Source organism: Pseudogymnoascus destructans (genome assembly GCF_001641265.1).
Source record: "Pseudogymnoascus destructans isolate 20631-21 unplaced genomic scaffold scaffold_12, whole genome shotgun sequence".
Lineage (NCBI taxonomy): Eukaryota > Fungi > Ascomycota > Leotiomycetes > Thelebolales > Thelebolaceae > Pseudogymnoascus > Pseudogymnoascus destructans.
Window position 1 is genome coordinate 519,936 of NW_020167531.1, and position 23,835 is coordinate 543,770.

The window sequence follows — 23,835 nt, forward strand, 5'->3', positions numbered from 1 at the left end:
GAAATTGAAATATATTGCAGATATGCAGGTCGGTTGGGCGGGGGAGGTCGCCCTACGACCTTTCGGGTGCGATCGCCGCGATTTGAGTTCGTGCCTTGATGAAGCTTGGTATATAGCTATATGGCTTGTCATGTTTCGAGGGTGCTGATCAGTAACTTGTACGGCTTCCTGAGACGAAACTGCAGGAGCCATTGGTCTACTGTTTCGCTGGAAAATGCATCTCTTTAAGCTCTTCGTTGGCCTGTTCGCCTTGCTGTGGACTGCACATGCCACGGATAATGGACTGCAGAAAATCATCGAATGGGACGGATACAGTCTCATGATCAATGGGAAGAGGGAGTTTATCTAGTAAGTATGCTGCAATTAATTGTTTCAGACAAGGGTTGCTGACATGACGTTTTAGTTAGGCTGAGTTCCACTACCAGCGCATGCCTGTGCCTGAGATATGGCTTGTGAGTTCCTGTATCATGATGACCGACTGACAATAAGCTTATACAAAACTAGGATATCCTCCAGAAGCTGCGTGCTAATGGTTTCAATACCGTTAGATATGTCACTTTGCCCTGAGTTTGCTATCTAAGACTGACAAATATAGCCTGTACTTCTTCTAGAGCTACCATTCCGCCGCCAGAGATGTTTACGACTTTGAGACGTCCGGCAAGAACGTCCAGAGATCGCTTGACTACTGCAAAGAGGCCGGACTCTATGTCATTGCAAGATCCGACCCCAATGCTGAAACCAATGGCGGCGGATTCGCCTTGTGGGGATCTGACGGGAGCATGGGGAGCTTGCGCACATCAGACGAGACCTATCACCAGGCCTGGTTCCGTGGGTCGCCAAGATGGTTAAGATTATTGCAGACAACAAGATCACCAACTCGAAAACGAACTCCAAGAGACGCATGTGGCCACTGCTTCGGCCGTGGTTTACATGGAGCAGCTCAAGGCAGCTTTCCTTGACGCAGGAGTCACCGTGCCGTCTTCGCACAACGAGAAAGGACAGCGCTCGATGTCGTGGTCTACGGATTTCCAGGATGTTGGTGGATCTGTTAATGTCTACGGTCTCGATTCTTACCCTGGTGGGACATCGTGCACCAATATAAACTCTGGCTACAACGTCGTGCGCAATTATACCAGTGGTTTTCGAACTACTCATACACTCAGCCAAGCTACGTCCATGAGTTCGAGGGTGGTTGGTTCAGCCCCTGGGGAGGCACTTTCTACGATGAATGTCTTGCAGAGCACAGCCCTGAGTTTGCGGATATTTACTACAAGAATAATGTTGGGCAGAGGATTACCAAGCAGAATCTGTACATGACTTGGGGAGGAACTAACTGGGTAAGTTCAAGTCATGCCTGGCAGCGGGGACTCCAGCTAATGATCAACAGGGACACTCTGCGGCTCCGGTCGTGTATACGTCTTAGTCGCTTATTGGCGACTGTTTATACTGAACAGCAGCGGGATATATCTCAGAAAGATCCAAACCTTCAGGCGAGCACAAGTAGACAGGGAATAGCGGAGTGATCAGAGAAAGAGCCTCCCATATTGTATCGATGTACAAACCCGAAAGCTGTATAGACACAAGAAAAACGCCAATTCCCATTAAACCGCGCTGATAAAATCCCTCCCAGGTGGACTATATCCTACAGAACTCCCTCCAACCGTAGCCCCGCTTGTGCGGCCGCTACTCGGTTCTCCAAATCTTCCCTCCCTCGTACGTGTCTGGTTCACGTAATATTCCACCCCTCCAGCGCGTCGCCCATCTCAGCGCATCCCGCGCCTGGCCTCCAACGCCCTCATAACGAATTCGACAAGCCGATTACTCACTCAATCCCTGAGCGCAAACCGCCTCGCAAACTCCTTATGCAACTTCGGCGTAATCTCATCACTCGTCCGCCCCTCCACCCTCCACAACACCCCCTTCCTTGCATAATGCTCCAGCAACGGCTCACTCGTCTCCTTAAACTTCTCCAACCTCTCCAACCAAACCCCCTCATCATCATCCGCGCGCTTCGTCAGCCTCTCCCCCGTCACATCATCGCGCCCCGGCACGCGCGGCGCGTTGAAACTCGTATTGTAACTCCTACCCGACGGCGCGTGAACCCAGCGGCCTGCGATCCGGTCCATGATCACGCTGAAGGGCGTATCGAGGTGCACGACAAGGTTAATCGGCACCAAATTATCCAACTGCACCGCCTGCTCCGCCGTTCTCGGAAACCCATCAAGAATAAACGACGAACTAGGCTGATCGCACGTCCTCGGCTCCGGAAAGCTCGCCAGCAGCGACGGCGTATCAAGCATATCCCCCGCGACGAACACTGCATCTTCCCCACCCGCAGAGGAGCTAGAGTTCAGCGTGTATGGTTGCTCCGGGCGGCCCGTGAAGAGCCAGTTGCGGTCTTTGAGCTCGGCGAGGATGAGGCGCAGGATCATGGCGTCGGGGACGAGAGAGCCGGCTTTGATGGCGGATTCGGCGCGGATGCCGAGTGGGGTGCGGTTTTGGACGTGCGTGCGCAGGAGGTCGCCCGAGGAGATGGCGGAGAGTTGGGCGAAGGCGGTTTGGAGGCGCGCGGATTGGGTGCCTTTGCCGACGCCTTGGGGGGGGGGGGGAGGGGGTTAGTTGGGTGTTTTTGTGGTGTGGTTTGCGAGGGAAGGAGGAGGAGGGAGGGAGAGAGGGGAGGGGCGACGAACCTGGGGCGCCGACGAGGATGATGCGGGCTGCCTTGGAGAGCTTCATTGTGGGATGTTGTTTATGGATGTTACGAGGGAGAGGCGCGTTGACGTGGTGGTTGAAGGTAATTATAAGAATATAAGTATTGTAGAGTAGCCGAAAGATGATAATAATGGTCCGCTGATATCCGTCCGTCGGTTGTAAGGTGGAAACTATCCGTCCTGGAGCCCAACCGGAACTGCGTTATTCAAGAGTGAAGCATGGTGAAGGTGTTGAATTTGGGGGGGGGGGGGGGGGGGGGTATCGATGTTTTTAAAAACGAGGTTGAGGAAGGAGCAGGCTGGGGCGGGAGATGTGAGGCAGCTTATAGTTCCCGAGAGTTAGGAAGAGACTGTGGCGAAAGTGATTGGGGATGATGATGGAGATGTTGATCCAAGTAGGCGTAGGCGTAGGCGTAGGCGTAGGCGTAGGCGTAACTTAGGCGTATAAGCATGTGGAAGTGGGATGGAGAGAGAAGCTGCGAGTATAAGCGTTAAAATAGACGAAAGGTGCCGAGAAGTCCCGATAAGATTGTGTGCTAGACACGGTGCAGCAGAGAGTCTTGGCAGATCTTCGTTGAGGGGCGTTGAGGGGCGCTAAGGCCGAAATCGGCGGGGATACGGACATATCGGGTCAACGTCACTCCCTTCCTTCACCCTCCGTTCGCATCCTTGTCACGTGAATCCACATCACGGGCGCCGCGATGTTCGGGGGCTTTTCTCCCTCTTCCCATATCAAACACAACGACTTCACCATCACCTCAACCACAACTGCATCCCCCACAAATCTATTATTTAAAAGGCGGCGCACTCCCGCCTGCCTTGGCACTCCTTTTCGACGCTCTCTCCCCTTCCCTAGAGGCACATCAAGCCCTTCGTCTCCTCGGCATCCGTGATGAGCGCATCCTCAAGCTTGGTTCGCAATGCGGCTGCCCGGACTTCGGTTTTGAGTGCTGGTATGTATCAGCGGCCTGGCGACTACCTCTACCATATGCGCGAGACTGACTTTTGACAATAGCTCGTGCTTTCCCTAGATCCTCGTTTGGCCCCTCGTCGGCGTACACGGCCTATCTTCGTCGCAATGGCCGCAACCTCCCAAGCCAGATGACTGCGCTGGCCATCCTCGTCCCCCACTCCAGATATGCGTCAACCGATACGCACACAACCACAACCGCAACCACATCGGGTGGTCCGCCACCAGGCTTCAATGCCGACCAGGCCAAGAAGCCACTCCCGGCTGGCAGCGCCAAGCCCACGTCAAAAATGCTTGATAAGGCATCGGACGCCGTCGAAAACAAGGGCGATATCGACTCTGTGTCGAGGACCTCACCGACTGCGGTGCCCAAGACTGATTCGGTCGAGGCGCTGACTCTCTCCGAGCTCGCAGGCGAAAAGGAGAAGTCCATCGACACGTCGGAGGTGAAGAAGCAGGAGAAGAAGTTGACCCTGGGTCAGAAGATCAAGAAGGAGCTCGCACATTACTGGGATGGAACGAAGCTGCTGGCAACGGAGGTCAAGATCAGTACTCGTTTGGCGATGAAGATGGCGGCTGGTTACGAGCTCAGTCGCAGGGAGAACAGGCAGTTGAAGCGCACAGTGCAAGATCTTGGCCGTCTAGTGCCATTTTCGGTCTTCCTCATCGTGCCTTTCGCCGAGTTACTCCTTCCGGTCGCTCTGAGGATCTTCCCCAACATGCTTCCGAGCACGTACGAGGGCCAGAAGTCAAAGGACACCAAGATGTCCAATCTGAGGGCCACGAGGAAGGAGGTCAGCACCTTCCTCAGCGACACCCTGAAGGAGACCGGGCTTCCGTTGAACTCGGCTATAGCGCAGCGTGACGAGTTCTCTGAATTCTTCCGGAAGGTTCGCGCCACCGGCGAGACGCCAACAGCAGCAGACGTGATCAAGGTGTGCAAGATCTTCAAGGACGACTTGACCCTTGACAACTTGTCCCGCCCACAACTGGTCGGCATGTGCCGATACATGAACCTGAACACATTCGGCACGGACATGATGCTTCGTTACCAGGTCCGCCACCGGATGCGCCAGATCAAGAGAGACGATAGAGCGATCAGCTTCGAGGGCGTCGAGAGCCTCTCAGTGCCAGAACTCCAGACTGCCTGCGCGAGCCGTGGAATTCGCACTCATGGCGTGTCTCCCGGCCGCCTACGTGACGACCTCGAATCCTGGTTGGAGCTACGTCTCAAGTACGGCGTTCCCTCGACCCTCTTGGTCCTGAGCAACGCCTTCATGTACGCCCAGGGACAGGATTCGGAGATCAGTAGCCAAATTGACGCCCTCACCGGTGTCCTGTCCTCTATCCCCGAGGAGCTCTTCCACGAGATCGAGCTTGAAGTCCACAACGCTGAGGGCGCTGCGACTAACAAGCAGCGTCTTGAGGTCCTGAAGGAGCAGCAAGAACTGATTGAGGACGAGAACGAACAGGATGAGGAGAACAAGGAGTCTGGCCTCGCCACCCCTCGCGATCACGAGAACATCGATGAGGAGGAGCAGCGCCGCGCGGATGCGGTGGCTAACGGCAAGGACACGGATCAAGTCGCTGAGGCGATCGATGTGGAGAAGGACCAGAACATGGCCAAGTCCGTTGATGAGGACGCTGCTAAGAAAGGGAAGAAGGAGTGATTAAAGGGTTGCTACTTGGCGCCTTTCACATTTTGTTTGTATGACATGATTAGGTCTCCAGGCGCTGCTGGATGAGGGTACACATTGTGGGCATAGGGACGGATACACTACTATAGAAATGGGTCCACTTCACCATTAGATGTTTTAGAATTAACTTTTTTTTGTAAAGATCAGCCCGTTAATTGGGGGTAGCAGTTCGTGAAACTGTGGAATTAATTGTGATAAAAATATCAAAGACGTTCCATGCCCACTGATCCCTTTTTCGTTGATCCCTTTTTCGTTGACTTTACCTGTCATCGACATGTCACGTGCAGCGCGGCTACAAGCTCTCATCTCTGCCTTGGCGCGACGTGACCGATCCAGGTTGCGACTGATGACGCGCCCCTGTCACCATCAGGTTCCCAAAAACCACAAATCAGATTATTAACACCAACTCGACACTCACGAAGAGGCCCCGCTAACCATACATCCATAGCTCAAACACCTGTATGAGGAATTGAAAATACCAACCTGCGCAATTCCCACTCCACGAACTTGCTAGGTCATAGCGGCGGTCAAGACTCTTTCGCCGATCAACCCCGCCAATCCCGGTGCGATGGAGAACGACGACTTCGCGGATGTGTCGTGGCAGTCGCCGCCGAGGGGGAATACGGAGGGAGCTGCGGAATCGAGTTTGGGAGCTGCGGCGGGGGAAGCGCAGCCTGGTCGTGCGGAGAGGATAGCGGATGGGATGGAGGAGGCGCCGAGGGCGGATCCGTTGGATAATGCGGGTATTGGGAATGGGCACCTTGAGTGTACGGTTACGGCGCCGCTGAAGGAGGGGGATGGGTCGAAGGATTCTTATGTCTCTTACCTTGTTACTACTAATGTGTGTAATCCCCGTCCCTCCCTTTACGTTGGAGAGGAAGAGGAAAGAGGAAGAGGACAGGCTGACAGGATCTAGACCGATTTCCCATCCTTCCAAAAGCCAACAACATCCGTGCGAAGACGATTCACGGATTTTGTCTTCCTGTATAATACCCTCTTCGCGGAATACCCGCAATGTGCAGTCCCGCCTCTGCCAGACAAGCACAGCATGATGTACGTCACAGGCGACCGGTTCAGCACGGAATTCATGCAGCGCCGCACCAACTCGCTCAAGCGCTTCATGCGCCGCCTGACTCTGCATCCTGTCCTTCGCCGCTCGGCGCTCCTGATTATCTTCCTCGAGAGCCAGGATTGGAACGCCACGATGCGGGGACGCCCGAATAGGGCCCCGTCGAATGGGGATCAGGGATCTGGGGTCTTTGATGGGATTACCGAGACCTTCATTAATGCCTTTACTAAAGTCCATAAGCCGGACCGCCGCTTCATCGAGGTTCGCGAGAAGTCAGATAAGCTGGACGAAGACCTGGGCCATATTGAGAAAGTCGTCGTGCGCGTAGCGCGCCGCGAGGATGAGCTGGCTAAGGACTTCCACGAGCTGGGCGAGAATTTCCAGAAGCTGATTACCCTCGAGCCTGGCGTCGAGGGGCCGGTGCATGCCTTCACGGCGAGTATCGAGGATACCTCTGCCGAGATGAAGACTCTCAAGGATAAGACGGACCACGATTACCTCGGCAGCCTGCGAGACATGCAGTCCTACAGCACGGCAGTCAAAGCCCTCCTAAAGCTGCGCGACGCAAAACAAGTCGACTTTGAGCAAACCGCCGTCCTCCTCGCCGACACAACACAGCAGCGCGACCGTCTCGCCGGCTCCCACGGCGCCTCAAGCGGGGCCGGGGGCTTCCTGCGGTCGAAGCTCGAGGATGTGAGGGGTGTGGATCACGAGCAGGCGAGGCGGAAGAGGGTGCGCGAGGCGGAGCTGAAGATGGAGGAGTTGACGGCGGCGGTGGAGGAGGCGAAGCGGATGACGGAGGCGTTTGATGAGGAGGTTATTAGGGAGGTGGCGGACTTCGAGAGGATTAAGAGGATTGAGTTTAAGACGCAGTTTGGGGCTTTGGCGGATGCGCATGTGGGGTTTTATGGGGAGGCGATTGAGACGTGGGAGGGGTATGTGAGGGAGATGGAGAAGGTGGGGGGGGAGTGAGGGGGTTGGAATAGGAGGGATGTGGGGGGAGGATGGATGGGGAGTTTTTGGAGTTGGGTTGGGGATAGATAGTCTATGGGGAGTTGATTAAACCAGTGCTGGTATTACATATTACTATCTGTGCATTTCTGCTGGGCTCGTTCGTGTGATATATCAGACTCTGTTTAGTTTGATGTCGGTGGGATATTTGTCCTGCCTTGAGCCAAATATCCAGGCTCCAACCAAATGAGTCCTAAACCATCACAATCCCAGTAGGCAGTCCCTAGGCAGTTCGTAGGCAGTTCGTAGGCAGTTCGTAGGCAGTTCGTAGGCAGTTCGTAGGCAGTTCGTAGGCAGTTCGTAGGCAGTTCGTAGGCAGTTCGTAGGCAGTTCCTAGGCGGTCCTTAGACAGTTCGTAGGCAGTCCCTAGGTAGTCCCTAGGTAGTCCCTAGGTCCCTAGGTAGTCCCTAAACCAAAATAGTCACGTTAGTAGTCCCTTTGTAGTCCGTTTGTAGTCCCGCCGTTGTCCCTTCGTAGCCCCTTCGTAGCCCCTTCGTAGCCCCTCCGTTGTCCCTCCGTTGTCCCTTCTTTTCCAAACCTACACCCCACATTAAAAAAATATCTAGCGGAGCAGGCCAAACCGCACATCTTATCCCTTCATCCCTTCTTTATGCAGGCAGGATGATTCACGTTGTGGTTATGTAGGGATTGGGGGGGGGGGCGTGGTACATGGATGATACATGGATGGTACATGGGGGAAATATTAAGAACACAGAGAACACAGAGAACACAGAGAACACAGAGAACACAGAGAACACAGAGAACATATTCGAACAATCCAATCGGTAAGAATAGAGGACATACATACTCGCATATTCGCATGCATATTCGCATGCATATTCGCATGCATATTCGCATACTGGCATATTCGCATACTGGCATGCTGTACTCGGTAAGTGCTGTACTCCGTTGTGTCTGTGTTGCGTACCACCAACTCTCAGGAGACACAAGAGTCATCTCAGCTATCTCAGCCATCTCAGCCATCTCAGCCAGGGCTGAGATGTCTGACGCTTGTAACGCAAATCTCTCCTAAACCAATTTCTGGCTGCTGATTGTACCGCTTGGAGAGTTTGGTGGCGTGCAAAGAAAAAAAGGGTACAGTAACAGTCTAAACAATCTAGGAACAGCTCAAACAGCCCAAACAGCTCAAACAGCCCAAACAGCCCAAACAGCCCAGTAACAGCCCAGTAACAGTCACTACAGTCCACTACAGTCCACTACAGTCCACTACCTCCACTACCTCCACTAAAGCTCACAACAGTCCACTACAGTCCACTACAGCCACTACAGCCCACTACAGTCCACTACAGTCCACTACCTCCACTACAGTCCACTACGTCCACTACGTCCACTACAGCCCACTACAGCCCACTACAGCCCACTACAGCCCACTACAGCCCACTACAGCCCACTACAGCCCACTACAGCCCACTACAGTCCAATCCGCTGCGGTTACGAGTAATTTAAGTCCTCGACTCGTATAAATAATAAATAACGGGGTTATGTAGCGTATAGTGCTGCATAAGTTGCAAATGTGGCGCTGACAAACGCGCCCTGCCCCGGCTGTTCCGGCGTCGCCAACCAATCCGCCCCAAAATGCTAAGGTCCAAGTACGGACGAGATCCAGGGCCGACACCGAATGCTCTTCCGCCTGACGCTCGACACGGCCTCGCTACCCTTCCTCGACCACCTCCTCGACGACGACGAGGATTCGTTGCCCTGGTCTCGACATCGCCAACCCGCCACCATGGCCACCGACGCCGCTGCCGACAACGACGCCGCGCTGGCCCCTGTACCCACGAAGCGATTGAGGTGGGCGACACAGCACAAGAAGGGGAAGCAGGCGAATCGCACGCGGTCGTCGATTTTGGATCGCCTGAACCGCCGGCCGTCGCGCATGGAGAAGAAGAGGGAGTCGGGCGGGAGCGAAGCTATGAGCGCTGGTGGGGATAATGGAGATATAAGGGAGGACCCTGAGGAGGCCGAGACACAGGGGGAGGGCGAGGGTCAGCGGAAGGTGCACTTCAACATCCCGCTGCCGCCGGATGCGCTGGACGAGGACGGATCGCCGGCGACGACGTATCCGAGGAATAAGATCCGGACGGCGAAGTATACGCCGCTGAGTTTCCTGCCGAAAAATATTTGGCTGCAATTTCACAATATCGCGAATGTGTACTTTTTTATCCTTATTATCCTAACAGTAAGTTTTTATAGGACGAGTGTCTTTTTGACTCTCAGCTAAGCAAGGCAGATTTTCACCATCTTCGGCGCATCGGATCCAGGACTCAACGCTGCGCCGCTGATTGTTATTGTCTTCGTCACGGCGATCAAGGATGGTGTCGAAGATTATAGGCGGTCGAATCTCGACGATGAATTGAATAACTCGGCTGTCCATAGACTGGTCGAATGGAATAATGTCAATGTGGACACCGACGATGTGTCGCTGTGGAGGAGGATCAAGAAGTCCACGACCCGATTCATATCGGCTGCGTGGAAGGCGATATCAGCCCTCTGGGCGAAGAAGAAAGAATCGGACGAAGAAGACAAACCGGCTGCGCCGAGGGGATCGTTTGAAACTATCGCGACTAGGAGAGCGTCCACCTACTCGACACGTAGCGACAAGCGCATATCGTATGCCGATGCGGGTGAGGATATTCAGATGACGCCAGTTCCGTCACCTTTACCCCGGGAACAAGGCCTGGCTCCTCCATCTTCGGATGGGCGTCCAACCACAGCAATGTCATTTGAGGGACAGACGCCGCAGAGGAAGAACTTTGGTAGTCTGATCAACCCCAGCGTACCAGCTTCGGGCAAGGCTCGATTCCACAAGGATTACTGGAAGAACGTTCAAGTCGGTGACTTCGTCCGTATCTACAACGACGATCAATTGCCCGCAGATGTGGTTATTCTTTCCACGTCCGACCCGGATGGCGCTTGTTATGTTGAGACCAAGAACCTCGACGGAGAGACAAACTTGAAGGTGAGGCATGCTCTCCAAAGCGGGAAGCAGATCAGACACGCGCGCGACTGCGAGAGAACCGAGTTCGTCATCGAGAGCGAGCCGCCGCACGCCAACCTCTACCAGTACAGCGCCGCAGCGCGCTGGACACAATACAACGAGAAGAACCCAGATTCCGCCGGCGAGCACATGGTCGAGCCGATTGGCATCAACAATATGCTGCTCCGTGGCTGCAATCTGAGGAACACGGAATGGGTCCTCGCAGTGGTGGTCTTCACCGGTTTCGACACCAAAATCATGATCAACTCTGGATTCACGCCAAGCAAGCGCTCTCGCATCACGCGCGAGCTCAACTGGAACGTCGTCTACAATTTCGGCATCCTGTTCTTCATGTGCTTGATTGCGGCGTTGGTTGAGGGTGTGGCGTTTAGCAAGGATGGGACGAGTATCAAGCATTTCGAGTTTGGATCTATCGGAGGGTCGCCGGGGACGAATGGATTAATCACTTTCTTTGCCGCGCTCATCCATTTCCAGAATTTGGTACCTATTTCCCTGTACATCTCGCTGGAAATCATCAAGACGCTACAGGCGTTCTTCATTTACAGCGACATTGAGATGTACTACGAGAGGCTTGACTATCCTTGCACCCCGAAATCGTGGAATATCTCTGATGATCTCGGACAAATCGAATACATCTTTTCCGACAAGACGGGCACGCTGACACAGAACGTGATGGAGTTCAAGAAAGCTACTATTAATGGCCATCCCTACGGAGAAGCGTACACCGAAGCCCAGGCCGGCATGCAAAAGAGGCAGGGCATCGACGTTGCGGAAGAGTCCGAGAGGGTGCGTGCTGAAATCGCCGACGCACGCAAGCGGATGTTGGCGAGTCTCCGCAAACTACACGACAACCCCTACCTCCACGACGACGACCTGACCTTTATTGCACCTGATTTCGTCACCGATTTAGCCGGCGAATCGACTCGCGAACAACAACTAGCTTGCGAGAAATTCATGCTCGCGCTTGCCCTCTGCCATACCGTCATCTCCGAGACCACACCTGGAGACCCTCCCCGCATCGAGTTCAGGGCCCAGTCGCCTGATGAGGCGGCCCTGGTTGCTACGGCGAGAGATGTCGGGTACACGGTTCTTGGGAATTCAATGGATGGGATCCATCTGAATGTCCAGGGAGAGGAGAGGTCATACAAGGTCCTGAACACGCTAGAGTTCAACTCCACACGTAAGCGTATGAGTGCTATTATCGAGATGCCCGACGGAAAAATCGTTCTCTTCTGCAAGGGCGCGGATAGTATGATCTACTCCCGTCTCAAGCGTGGAGAGCAACCTGAGCTGCGCAGGGAGACGGCGGAGCATCTGGAGATGTTTGCGAGAGAGGGGCTGAGGACGCTGTGTATTGCGGAGAGGGAACTCGATCCTGCTGAGTACAGCAAGTGGAACCAGGAGTACGAGGTTGCGTCGTTTACGATTCAGAATCGTGAGGATAAGATGGAGGCGGTGGCGGATTCGATAGAGCGCGATTTGACGCTATTGGGTGGCACTGCTATTGAAGATAGGCTGCAGGAGGGTGTGCCGGATACGATTGCACTCCTTGCTAATGCGGGTATCAAGCTTTGGGTCCTCACTGGCGATAAGGTCGAGACTGCTATTAATATTGGATTCTCGTGTAACCTCCTCAACAACGACATGGAGCTTATCGTGTTCAAGTTTGAGGATGAGCAGTTGTCTACAGCTGAAGCAGAGCTCGATAAACATCTCGCATCGTTCGGTATTACTGGATCTGATGAAGAACTCAAAGCCGCCAAGAAGAACCACGAGCCCCCTGCACCGACGCACGCCATCGTCATCGACGGAGACTCCCTCAAACTCGTCCTGGATGATCAGCTGCGACAGAAATTCCTGCTTCTCTGCAAGCAGTGCAAGTCAGTTCTTTGCTGCCGTGTCAGTCCCGCGCAGAAAGCTGCTGTCGTCTCTATGGTCAAGGTCGGGCTTGATGTTATCACGCTGTCTATTGGCGATGGAGCCAACGATGTTGCTATGATCCAAAAAGCCGATATTGGCGTTGGTATTGCAGGAGAGGAAGGTCGTCAAGCCGTCATGTCGTCTGATTACGCTATTGGCCAATTCCGTTACTTGCAGAGACTTGTCCTCGTCCACGGCCGCTGGTCGTATCGCAGGTTGGGAGAGACGATTGCGAACTTCTTCTACAAGAATATTGTGTGGACGTTCTCGCTGTTCTGGTATCAGATCTTTTGCGACTTCGACATCAGCTACCTATACCACATCACATACATCACTCTCTTCAACCTGGCCTTCACTTCGCTGGCTGTCATTTTAATGGGTGTGTTGGACCAGGACGTCAGCGACAAGGTCTCGCTGGAAGTGCCACAGCTCTACCGACGTGGCATCGAGCGCAAGGAATGGACGCAGAGGAAATTCTGGCAAGTGTTACCCCGTGCAATTTATACCACCCTTACTAATCGTGCTCCAGGCTGTACATGCTTGACGGCTTCTTCGGCTCAGTAATCTGCTTCTTCATGGCATACCTCCAGTTCCGCGGTGGCAACGTCGTCACTGTCAACGGCCTCGTCCTCGACGACAAAGACCGCTTCGGCGTGTACGTCGGGTCCGCGGCCGTCGTCGTGATCAACATCTACATCCTCATGAACAGCTACCGGTGGGACTGGCTGATGGGCCTCATCGTGGTAATCAGCATCCTATTAATCTTCTTCTGGACAGGCGTCTACTCGGCCTTCACCTCGGCGTCCTTCTTCTACGAAGCCGCGCCCCAAGTCTTCGGCCAAGCCACCTTCTGGGCCGTCACCGCCCTCTCCGTAGTCATCTCCCTCATGCCCCGCTTCTGCATCAAGTTCGTTCAGAAGGCCTACTTCCCCTACGACGTGGACGTCATCCGCGAGCAAGTCCTGCTGGGGAAATTCGCCCACCTCGACCCTGCCAGCGCCGCCACAGACGGCAAGAAGTCCGGCAAGGGCGCAAGCGGATCCTCCTCCACTGGTTCATCAGGTATCGTTGCAAAGCCGAGTAAGCATACCCACTACCTGAGCGAAGACCAAAGGCCAATTTACCCACCCTCAGTTGCCCCCACCACCGTCACCGCCACCGGCCGCAGCCGCGTCGGCAGCAACGCCACCGACTTCACGCACCACCACCGCCAGAGCCTGGAGCCGCCACTCGTGCCGAGAATGTCGATGGATCGCCCGAGGCCGTCGTATGATCGCATTCGTGCGTCGATGGATCAGTTGAGGCCGAGTTTCGAGCAGAGTGGGGATCTCACGTCGGCGGCGATGCTGACGAGGATGGAGAGTAGTCACTATTCGGTTACGCCGGTGCAGAGTCGGAAGTAGGGGAAATCGACGCGACCCAAGTGATGGCGACGCTGTATCTATGATATTTATATTACAACAAAATAATCCTGCGCTGCGGGTTGGCACTGGCGCCACCACCACCACCGATGGAGGGAAGGCGGACTTTTTACAAAGCGGGTGTTATAGACATACCTTTTTCATTTTTTTGGACATACCCACTTTACCGAATATATAGCGCGTTGCTATGTTCTTATTTATTTTTTTGAAGAGAGATGCACTTTAAAAAGGGGGGATCATGAGCTGGGGGGGTGGGGTGGATTTATATAGGTCGTGAGCGGGGGATGGAGGATGGAGTTTGGATTGAGATTTTGTATATTAGATCATTGGCATTTTTGTGGTAGCGGCTCATTTGTTTAGGGGGTTAATTGAAGAAAAGATTATTATATGAATAGGCTGTCCTGTATGCTCGCTGGGAAAGACAGTAAGGATAGTGAAGCTTTCAACATATAACTTAGGCAGTTACAGCTATGAACGGAAGGAGCTGCGCAGTTGCGCCTTTCCTGTGTATTCCAACTGCTCGTTCGCGCTAGAAACCATGTAACCCTGGGGAACCAGCCAAACCTTAAATCCTCTCTTAAACGACAACTTTCACGATCACAACGGCTTCAATTCGCGACATATGATACCCACGAGTAACAGATACATGCTGTAGATGTGCTGCAAGCCAGCTTCTCCATTAGAATTCTTACAGGATGAATGGCCCCGTCACAGCCTCGTCCCTAGATGCAGGTAATGCCTCCCCTACCTACCCTCAACCCCCTCCCTCCCCCCACCGTCCACCAGCTCACCTCTCTTGACACAGCCGACTACGACCCAATTGACGATCTCAACACCATCTTCTCCCATTCCTCGACCCTACGCTCCGTCGGTGCTGTCGGCGCCGCCCTCCAAACCCGACAAGATGCCCTCGACACCTCCATAAACGCCCTGACGGGCACCCTCGCCGCCCCCCGCGCCTCCTCCTCCCTCGAGCGCATGTCCTCCGCCAAAACCGAGCTCGACCAGCTCTTCCGCAAGATCGAGTCGGTCCGCAATCGCGCCCTCGAGACCGAACACACCATCACCAACATGACGGCCGACATCAAGCGACTCGACCACACAAAGCGGAACCTGACGCTCTCGATGACGGCGCTGAAGCGTCTACAGATGCTGACCACAGCATACGAGCAATTGCGCGGTCTGGCGAAAAGCAGGCAGTACCGCGAGTGTGCGGGCCTTCTGCAGGCGGTGCTGCAGCTCATGGCGCACTTCCGGAGCTATCGCAGTATCGACCAGATTGCGACGTTGAGTCGGAATGTAGCGGATCTGCAGAGGGAGCTGGGGGAGCAGGTTTGCGAGGACTTTGAGATGGCGTTTGCGAAGAGGGAGGTGGGTGGGAAGAGGGGGATGTTGAAGGAGGCGTGTTTGGTGATGGATGCGCTGGGGGATACGGCGAGGGCGAGGTTGATTACTTGGTATTGCAATACGATGCTGAGGGAGTATAGGCAGGTGTTTAGGGGGAATGATGAGGCGGGGAGTCTGGATAATATTGGGAGGCGATACAGTTGGTTTAAGAGGATGTGGAAGACCTACGACGACGAGCATGCGGCTATCTTCCCCCTCAGCTGGAGAGTCAACGAGATGCTCGCGAACGCCTTCTGCGAAGGGACCCGAGAAGACTATAAAGCGATCCTCGAGAAGAGCACAAGGCGAACAGACGGCAACACCCTTGACGTCAGCCTCCTCCTCCGGTGCCTCCAAGAAACCCTCGACTTCGAGCACAGCCTCGAAGCCAAGTTCGCCAGCGACCCCCGCACCTCCCTCGACACCCTCAACTCCGAAGAGCGCGCACACACCTTCGACGGCTCCATCTCCCAAGCCTTCGAGCCCTACCTCAGCCTGTGGGTCGAGTCGCGCGACAAGCAGCTCGCCTCCATGATCCCGACGTACCGCAATCAGCCCCCCTTAGCTGAGGACGAGGAGTTCCACGCTCAATCCGTCCTCGCTTCCTCCATCGAGCTATTTCACTTCTACAAAGTCACCCTCGCGCAGTGCGCTAAGCTGTCTACTAGCGATCGACTTCTTGACCTCTCTCGTACGTTCGCAAAGTACCTCGATGAGTACTCACACGCTGTCCTACTCCCTATGCTGTCACGCTCCTCGCCCGCACCCCCGCACCTCAATGACGCGATCCTCGTCCTCAACACCGCGGACTACTGGCACACCAACAGCACGCAGCTGGCCGACACTCTGCGTCGCCGCATCGACGCCGAGCTAGCCCCCAAAGTCGACCTGGCGCCCCAGGCAGACACATTCATGGGCGTTGCCTCGGCGGCGCTAGTGGCGCTGGCTCGGCGCGTGGATGCCGCGGCAGAGCCGGCGTGGAGGGAGATGCGGAATACGAATTGGAGCCGCATGGAGAGCGTGGGGGATCAATCGAGTTATGTAGGCGAGCTGGTGAGGCGGGTGGAGGCGAGTGCCGCGGAGACGCTGGCGCTGTTGCAGAAACCGGGGTATGCGAGGGCGTTTGCGGATAAGGTTGTTGAGGGGGTGGTGCAGGCTTATGTGGGGACTATTGTGGCTTGTCGGCCTATTTCTGAGGTGGGAGCTGAGCAGGTATGTCGTTCCCTTCCCTTTCTTTTCAGCCCCTCTCCCCACCCCTATAATCAACAGAATAGACACTAACCATACCCCAGCTCCTCCTCGATAAATACGTCCTAACATCCTCCCTAACCTCCCTCCTCCCCCCCAACCCCTCCTTCCAAAAACGCGTCGCCGGCTCCCTCGCCCGCCTCGACCCCCTCCTCAAAACCCTCCAAGTCCGTCCCTCTCCCCCCGAAGCGCTAGTCCAAGCCTACCTCATCCACATCCACGACCGCTCCGACGCCAACTTCCGCAAAGTCCTCGACCTCAAAGGCGTCCGGCGCTCCGAAGTCGGATCTTTGGTCGAGCTCTTCGGCGTCCATCGCGCGAGCGCCAAGGATGATGGACAGGGGGGTGGGTTGGTGGATGTTGATCCGTTCCTGGGGGGGTTGAGTCTGGTGGCTGTGCAGGCGGCGCCGAATGCGCAGGCGGCGGCGGCGGCGGCGTTTGGGGAGAAGATTTTGGGGGTGGCGAGGGAGGGGGTGGGGATTGGGGAGGGGGAGGTGGAGGGGAATTTGAGGGGGATTGGGAAGTTTTTTAGGAGGGATATTGGTGCGTTTGGGGGGCGGTTTGGGAGGGGTGGGGGGGAGGGGGAGGGGAAGTAAGAAGAGAGGTGGTGGGGAGGTGACGGTATTATATTGGGGGGTATTATTATTATATATATAGACAGGTGTTGTCGGTATGGGGAATATCTACACAAAAAATTCCACCAGCGCCACTACTATCAAAACATCAAATCTCCCAAACACATCGCCATAACAGATATCGCCAAAACGAACGAACGATCAGGCCTTATCCTCCCACTGCCTCCAACTCCGCATCCCCCTGCGCCTTCGCCCTCCCCCCATGAAACCTCCCCTCCCTCCCCATCTTCCTCTCCGTCCCCCACTTCCTCAACCAAACCAAGCCCTGCACAATCAAAAAGATGACGATAATCCCCGCCGCGATGCCCAGTACGTATCCCGCTAGCAAGCCCCGGCCGTTTCCTGGGTCGAGGAACTCGTAGACGTAGATGCCGCGTGTATAGTGTGTGAGGTAAGCGAGAGCGAGGTAGAGCGCGAGGATCAGGATCAGTGCTGGGAGATTCAACCATGGCGGGCGCGAGGTGCGCGGGATGACGAGCTCGAAGAGGGCGAAGAGGGAGTTTAAGGCGTGTTGGGAGATGTTGGTCCAGCGGGGGTAGGGGGTTGGGAACCAGGATGAGTATAGAACCGCCCAGTAGACGATTGTCACCAGGAAGGGGTAGGTGATGATTGTGGTGTAGAGGAGGGAGTGCAGCGCCTGCAGGGGGCGGGGGAAGTGTGCTAGCAGCGGGGTGCCGTGGCGCGCGTAGGAGAGGGTGTGGAGGGAGGCGAAGAGGAAGTAGAAGGCGAGGCCCCAGTAGGTGAGGATGGTGAAGTAGGAGAAGGAGAGAGAAGCAGCATGCCAGACCTTCTTAGGCATCGAAATATCGAGGGATCGAGAGAATCGATCAATCCATTTGAGCCAGAAGAGCTATATCCAAAAGATCCTTAGAGTCTTCGGCATGGAAGCCGCTACTGAAAAGGATACCCCTATGGAAACCAACGCCTCCAAATTGCTTACTGCGAACACTGGGCAGGCCTTAGAAGTGGACACAAAGCTATTCCAGTCGATGATCGGATCGATCATGTATGCCATGATCCAAACCCGACCCGATGTCGCATTCGCAGTCTCATTCCTGAGCCGCCACCTTACGAACCCTACAGAGGCACATATAAAAGCCGCATACCGAATCCTGCGATACCTAGCTCACACGATTGGGCTCGGCATCACATATCACGCATCCAAAAAGGGGTTCTGGGGTTGCTCCGATTCAGATTGGGCAGGGGACATCGATACTAGATCATCTACATCTGGGTTCCTATTCTACTTCTACGGAGGAGTTATCACTTGGAAATCCGGACGGCAGAAGACAGTGGCACTGTCAAACACTGAAGCCGAATACTACGGCCTCTCGAATGCTGCTAGAGAAGCACTCTGGCTTCGAAGCCTACTTCGAAGCCTAGAATACAACGAAGGCCTTGATCCGGTCGTGATCGAAGGCGATAACCAAGGAAGTCTGGCGCTGACCGAAAATCCAGAGCTGCACCAGCGAACGAAGCATATCGATATTAAACATCACTTCCTAAGACAGGAAGTTGAAGAAAAACGAATTGGGTTCTCATATATTGAGACTACGAAGCTTGCCGCCGACGGCCTGACGAAGCCCCTTTCTGGAGCTCGCCACGCCAAATTCCTCAGGCAGCTCGGCCTAGAGGATTGGAGCTCAAAATCACCAGCTTCAGGACTGAAGGGGCGTGTTGAATCCTCGGCCCGGAAGCAGGGATCAGGGCCCTGATACCGAAGCTGTGTCAGCCAGCTTCGTGATCCTCCGGATCCTGGATCTTCCGATTCTAAAAGCTTCGATTCTGAAGCTCCAGGGAACGAACCGAAACCAGGAGGGTTTTAGGATCCGAACCACGAATAGGCACACCCGTAACAGTATATATAGTACTTAGAATAGCTTCAATTATAAAAACATGCATTATAAAATTATCACTTCGGGCCCTACTGCTTCGTGACTGTATTTTCGGCTTATATTCTCTACCTACTGCCCTACGGATATTGTCCAACAATATCCACTGGCTTTGACAATTTTGACGACCCAAGCGCGTTTGGCGATGAGAACATCAAGGAGTATTTCCCACGGGGGCCCCACGCGTCGATTCTCTTCACATCTCGGCACGCTGGAGTAAGGGATATGGGGCTAAGCATTGATGTAATGTCTATGTTGGATAAGGAGGCATTAGATCTTTTGCTCAACAGAAGCCACGTTGAGAGGTCTGATGCGAACATGCAAGAAGGGGCAAATATCGTCAAGCGGCTTGGATATCATGCGCTTGCCATCGACCAGGCAGGCGCTTACATTAAGGCAGGCGGGACTTACCTTTGCCTCTATATGGAACACTAGGCTGCGCACTGGGTACTCACGAGTCGAGTAGTAGAATTTTTACTCACCCAGCTGAGTTACTCGCTCATGTCCCGAGTATTGTTGAATGAGGATTACTCACTTGCTGAGTACCTAGTATGGGTCTTGGCAACTCAGTTATATCACGTGTTTGATTAGCCATTACTTATGTTAAAAACGGGGTGCGACTTCATTGATCAAGACGCCATAACTCCAACTCCATTCCCATATTGTTGATGTCCTATTCCACACTATAACCTTTGGCCTTTAGGTACCAGGTTACCAGATGGTTGCCAGAACTCATCTGACCTTCATTCCTGGGTGAGAGACATTTCCATCGATTAAGCCCACAGCTTAAACATCATATCCTGCAAACGCCGAACCAATATCATACCCTTTGCCTGAATTGTCACTCTCTTCGCATGAATAGCGAGGAGGTTTGTCACTATAACTGTTAGTATGTCCCTGTCACTATGTTTAAACATCATACTCTCAAATTCTCGAATGAGGAAGCATTCAGCAGCTTCCTAAAGAGCTAGGATAGCAGATTGCTGGAAGCGAAGATTGGACTTGAAGTCTTCTGTGATTTCCCTAACAAGACGCTGGAATGGGAGCTAGTATCAAGTTGCTGTCTTCTGATATCGCGGAGAGCCTTGGTGCCTATATGTTTATTAGAGAGTTCTGGTAATCCTCTGGTAATCCTCTGGTAATCCTCTTACTAGACTTTGTGCAGCGCGTGTCCTTCTGAGCATGATTGTTGCTAGCTTGAGATGAGCAAACTGGAGCTTTTCTTGCTGTGCCCACAGCCTTTTCCTGTCCCTTTCCGCCAAGCCCAGAGCCAGCCCGTAATCCAAGTGGCATCCTTGGTGCTATGCCGCCAGTTGATCTCCTAGCAGTTTGCTTGGTACGAGTCATTTGCTAATATCAAGGTGAGTTAGTAAAGTAAACACAAGATAAAGAAGTAGATCAAAAGATATGTGTACTTACAGTGAGTTTGTAGAAAGAATATTGCAGAAGAAGAGTATAGTAAAGAGGTAGAGGTTGAAAGGTATGTGTTTTATATGAAGGTGCGCATTGTGGTGTTGTTTTTGGAACAGTAATTCTTTGTAGGTGAATATTCCTTCACAAATATTTTTGTTTGCAACTTTAAAATAACCACGACCTTAGAACCACCTTCCTTGGTTACTCTCCGATCTACACATTCTTCTTCCCTTTTGAGCCTTTACCTCTTCACTAGGACTTCAACTAAGTTTATTATCTTGATTCTATAGCCAGAACTTCTGGAGATCTCTGCTAATCACGTGTTTAGTTAGTATGGCGAAACTCAAGGCACATGAAGAACTCTCCACTAATGCGAATACTATCAAAGCTCGCAACTGCGTCTCCAACCTTACTGAAGATGAGAAGGCTGTTCACTTAGCACTCAAGGCTGACCATGCTGATCTGAGCTACTACTTAAAGAAGTTATATAAGTCTGCAAAGTGTAAGGATGCCTCCTTACCTAGATACTCGAAGAACCCGCCTCAGAGCTGTTACGGTCACCACAAGCATGAAATCCGACTCGGTGTGGTTTCGGACCAGTAGAGGAGGACATAGCGAGTTACACTATAGTGGGGGACAGTAAGGGTGTAGGGTTCAGGGTCGATGCGGACCTGTTGCGGTGGAAGGTTCAGGGCTAGGGTTGGGATAACCGAGTCGGGCCCGTTTCGGGTACTTAAGGAAACAAACTTAACGGGGTTCCCCCTTCATCTTTTTTGTATCCTTCGTAGTAGACCTATAGGATAGCATCCTTTTAGCCTCCAACTCGCACTCTCATATGCTATTACTGTGAGCTGGGTGCCCTGTGTCATTACACAAAGTATATCGCTGCCTCTACTGAAGACAAGACACGTCTACAGAATGAATTGAAGGTTGAGCGTATTTGTGTTCGGTAAGTTCCTTCTGGTAATCTCTGGTAGCCTCAATCTAACTATAAACAGGACTGAGAAGGGTACCCATGCATCTTGCATTGCGAATCAGAAAGTCAAGAATATTAGCGCCTCTTCTTCTCCACAAGCCCCACCATCTACTCCGCCCAAACAACTTCTGTCTGAGCTTGCTGCATTTGAGGGTATCTCAAGTATTCCAATCGATGACAATCATAACAGCGAATGGGAGGATACTGAGGTTGAAGACGATTTGGAGTTGGAGCTTATGTTACAGCGCGAGATATTTTAAATGACGAGGCTGTTCTACCAGATGAGCTTTCCGATGAAGAGATCACTAGCACCCAGGCTCTCTTAACTCAAGCGCACATTGATGTATGCTACCTCATAATCTGGTAATATTCTGGTGATACTAATAGTTGATAGGCCCATGAAGAGTCCAATTTCCGCAAGTGGCAACATTTCTGGGATAGCTGTATCCACTCATATACGAGAAAGGCTGGAAAGCTGAGAAAGAAGCCTGAGCGTCTCTTTGAGTATATGCCGTGGATTGATGTAGAGGAAGGGTACGTCTCTGATCATCCTAGCAATCTTCTGGCAATACTAATTGTTTATTATAGCACTTTTCACGAGGTTATCCCACCACATAAATATTTCTGTTTGTACGAGCAGGCAGTTTGGAAAGTGGGCCTAATTACCAGGACCTGTGCAGTGGTACCCAAAGTCTTACAATCTTGTCGACAATGGATGGTTGCAAATATCCACTCATAGTTCTAGCTTCAAAGAGGCGTTCTTACTTGTCTACTCTAAGAAGTTTGATAAGGAAAAGTGGGCTAAGGTATCAGCTGCACAGGATATGTTGTTCCTGGAGCTAGAGTAGAGGAGAACTTGAGTTGCTAAAGTTATAGCGCTGGAGTACCTTTCGCGTTGGAAAACCAGGTATTTAAGTACTTCATCGTAGCCAGACTTCTGGTAACCTTCTGATAATCGAGCAATTTGCCAAATGCCATCTCAATACTCAGAGTTGTTTGATTCTGACAGTATTCTCAGACTCTTTTCCGTCTTCTCAACGACTATCCTCATTAAATTAAGTCTGTAAGGACACAGGGCACCCAGCTCACAGTAATAGCATATGAGAGTGCGAGTCAGGCTAAACGGATGCTATCCTATAGGTCTACTACGAAGGATACAAAAAAGATGAAGAGAGGAACCCCCGTTGGGTCAATCTCCTTAAGTACCCGAAACGGGTCCGACTCAGCTAACCTGCCTTAACTCTTTCATGTGACCGTAACCTGCCCGACTCAGATCCTTTCCATCACTGAGGGACAGGCATCCTTACAAAGTCCCTGCAGGCCTTGAATATATTGGCAAGTTAAACCAATTCGTCAAATGGACTAAGGATACACACGATATATTCATTGAGTGGTGGAAGCTATCACGATGGTATGAACAACACTCAGATCATACTACAAAACTCCTTATGAAGATTGCATGGGATTCAACCAACTGGAGTTCTCAATACTGGAGAAGTTATCACCAAGGAGCAGACCGGCTTTCTGGAGAACCATGTGTTATTTGTACTTATTGTTCGAAGGCCCTTACGCATCCTGCAATCAAGTCTGCTGGCCCAAAGTCTATGGCAACACATCTTGCATCAGACATTTGCAAAAAGAAGTCACAGATGGGAAGGATAGTCTCTATCAAATGCGAATCAATCAAATGCAACCTCAACAAGTAAGGATTACCAGATTATTACCAGAATTATGTAGGTTAATACCTATAATAAGATCATATTCTCACACAAGAGACATTTTATGAACAAGTTCTATACACAGTTATCTTGACTCATAGCTCGTTCCGCTCAGTCGAGGATCCTCATCAAGACCCTATAAATACTTTAGGTATTAGTAGGTCTGGCCGGCCTCATCAAGCAAGGTGGAGGGATGTTCTTAAGCATATATAATAGATAATAGCGTTCTAATAATCTTCTGATAATCATGGTACTTAGATAGAGGAATATACATGATTCGTTCTCACAGCTTACTAGAGATGGCGAGAGTGATGCTAATAGATGTAATACGTTAACTTAACCATAAAACAGTATTAATCGTATGAGGGACTGTTCACATGATGCATAAATCTTACACGTGATAGCCGAGTACTCACCGGGTTTTTACAGAGTAACTGAGTATTGACCTCACTCACCGAGTCGAGTAAAAGGTTCAGCTACTCACCCAGCTGAGTAACCCACTGAGCGAGTGAGCCGAGTATTGAGCGAGTAGTGCGCAGCCTATGGAACACTATACCGAGCGGAAAGAAAAAGGTACTTAGCGAGATACCCGAATTATGGGATTACCAACGAAGATTAAAGACGGATTCAGAGGCCATGACCAAACTAACTGTGTTCCAGTCTAACTGATTACTGGAACTCCAACGGCACAGAAAGACAAAATCCACATTCTCACTCTTCGAAGTGTCTGATGATCTCTTCGCATGCTA

The 23,835-nt window shown here is 52.5% G+C and overlaps 8 protein-coding genes across 8 annotated transcripts; 6 read left to right on the forward strand and 2 right to left on the reverse strand.

Moving 5' to 3' along the window:
• Window positions 1-14: 14 nt before the first annotated feature.
• Window positions 15-1,423, forward strand: VC83_06485 (uncharacterized protein; the record flags this gene model as incomplete). Its single annotated transcript, XM_024470085.1, has 6 exons — window positions 15-452; window positions 505-543; window positions 612-828; window positions 896-1,119; window positions 1,164-1,337; window positions 1,388-1,423. Exons 1-6 carry the CDS (start codon window positions 429-431, stop codon window positions 1,421-1,423), a joined length of 714 nt encoding a protein of 237 aa, XP_024323534.1. The 5' UTR covers window positions 15-428.
• Window positions 1,424-1,826: 403 nt separating this feature from the next.
• VC83_06486 (uncharacterized protein) lies at window positions 1,827-2,949 on the reverse strand (the record flags this gene model as incomplete). The annotated part of the gene is made up of 2 exons (XM_024470086.1): window positions 2,691-2,949; window positions 1,827-2,593 (listed from the first exon to the last, which is right to left on the reverse strand). Exons 1-2 carry the CDS (start codon window positions 2,734-2,736, stop codon window positions 1,827-1,829), a joined length of 813 nt encoding a protein of 270 aa, XP_024323533.1. The 5' UTR covers window positions 2,737-2,949.
• A 654-nt stretch (window positions 2,950-3,603) lies between these two features.
• VC83_06487 (uncharacterized protein) lies at window positions 3,604-5,351 on the forward strand (the record flags this gene model as incomplete). The annotated part of the gene is made up of 2 exons (XM_024470087.1): window positions 3,604-3,664; window positions 3,727-5,351. The coding sequence occupies 2 exons, from the start codon at window positions 3,604-3,606 to the stop codon at window positions 5,349-5,351; spliced, it is 1,686 nt and encodes a 561-aa protein (XP_024323532.1).
• A 595-nt stretch (window positions 5,352-5,946) lies between these two features.
• On the forward strand, window positions 5,947-7,419 carry SNX4 (intercellular trafficking and secretion; the record flags this gene model as incomplete). The annotated part of the gene is made up of 2 exons (XM_024470088.1): window positions 5,947-6,219; window positions 6,295-7,419. 2 exons carry the CDS (start codon window positions 5,947-5,949, stop codon window positions 7,417-7,419), a joined length of 1,398 nt encoding a protein of 465 aa, XP_024323528.1.
• A 1,576-nt stretch (window positions 7,420-8,995) lies between these two features.
• On the forward strand, window positions 8,996-14,180 carry VC83_06489 (uncharacterized protein). The gene is made up of 4 exons (XM_024470089.1): window positions 8,996-9,658; window positions 9,710-12,876; window positions 12,927-13,477; window positions 13,532-14,180. The coding sequence occupies exons 1-4, from the start codon at window positions 9,098-9,100 to the stop codon at window positions 13,798-13,800; spliced, it is 4,548 nt and encodes a 1,515-aa protein (XP_024323527.1). The 5' UTR covers window positions 8,996-9,097; the 3' UTR covers window positions 13,801-14,180.
• A 190-nt stretch (window positions 14,181-14,370) lies between these two features.
• Window positions 14,371-17,048, forward strand: VPS53 (vacuolar sorting protein; the record flags this gene model as incomplete). Its single annotated transcript, XM_024470090.1, has 3 exons — window positions 14,371-14,550; window positions 14,624-16,416; window positions 16,497-17,048. The coding sequence occupies exons 1-3, from the start codon at window positions 14,514-14,516 to the stop codon at window positions 17,046-17,048; spliced, it is 2,382 nt and encodes a 793-aa protein (XP_024323607.1). The 5' UTR covers window positions 14,371-14,513.
• Window positions 17,049-17,083: 35 nt separating this feature from the next.
• Window positions 17,084-17,886, reverse strand: VC83_06491 (uncharacterized protein; the record flags this gene model as incomplete). The annotated part of the gene is made up of 1 exon (XM_024470091.1): window positions 17,084-17,886. One exon carries the CDS (start codon window positions 17,884-17,886, stop codon window positions 17,236-17,238), a length of 651 nt encoding a protein of 216 aa, XP_024323608.1. The 3' UTR covers window positions 17,084-17,235.
• A 2,839-nt stretch (window positions 17,887-20,725) lies between these two features.
• Window positions 20,726-22,216, forward strand: VC83_06492 (uncharacterized protein; the record flags this gene model as incomplete). The annotated part of the gene is made up of 6 exons (XM_024470092.1): window positions 20,726-20,894; window positions 21,293-21,341; window positions 21,391-21,521; window positions 21,614-21,711; window positions 21,763-21,902; window positions 22,114-22,216. The coding sequence occupies 6 exons, from the start codon at window positions 20,726-20,728 to the stop codon at window positions 22,214-22,216; spliced, it is 690 nt and encodes a 229-aa protein (XP_024323609.1).
• Between the last annotated feature and the right edge of the window lie 1,619 nt (window positions 22,217-23,835).

Coding starts and splice junctions, on each gene's coding strand:
- VC83_06489 (XM_024470089.1), top strand. CDS start 9,098: ATGCTCTTCCGCCTGACGCTCGACACGGCCTCGCTACCCTTCCTCGAC. Junction 9,659..9,709: donor TTATCCTTATTATCCTAACA/GTAAGTTTTTAT, acceptor TAAGCAAGGCAG/ATTTTCACCATCTTCGGCGC. Junction 12,877..12,926: donor TGGACGCAGAGGAAATTCTG/GCAAGTGTTACC, acceptor ATCGTGCTCCAG/GCTGTACATGCTTGACGGCT.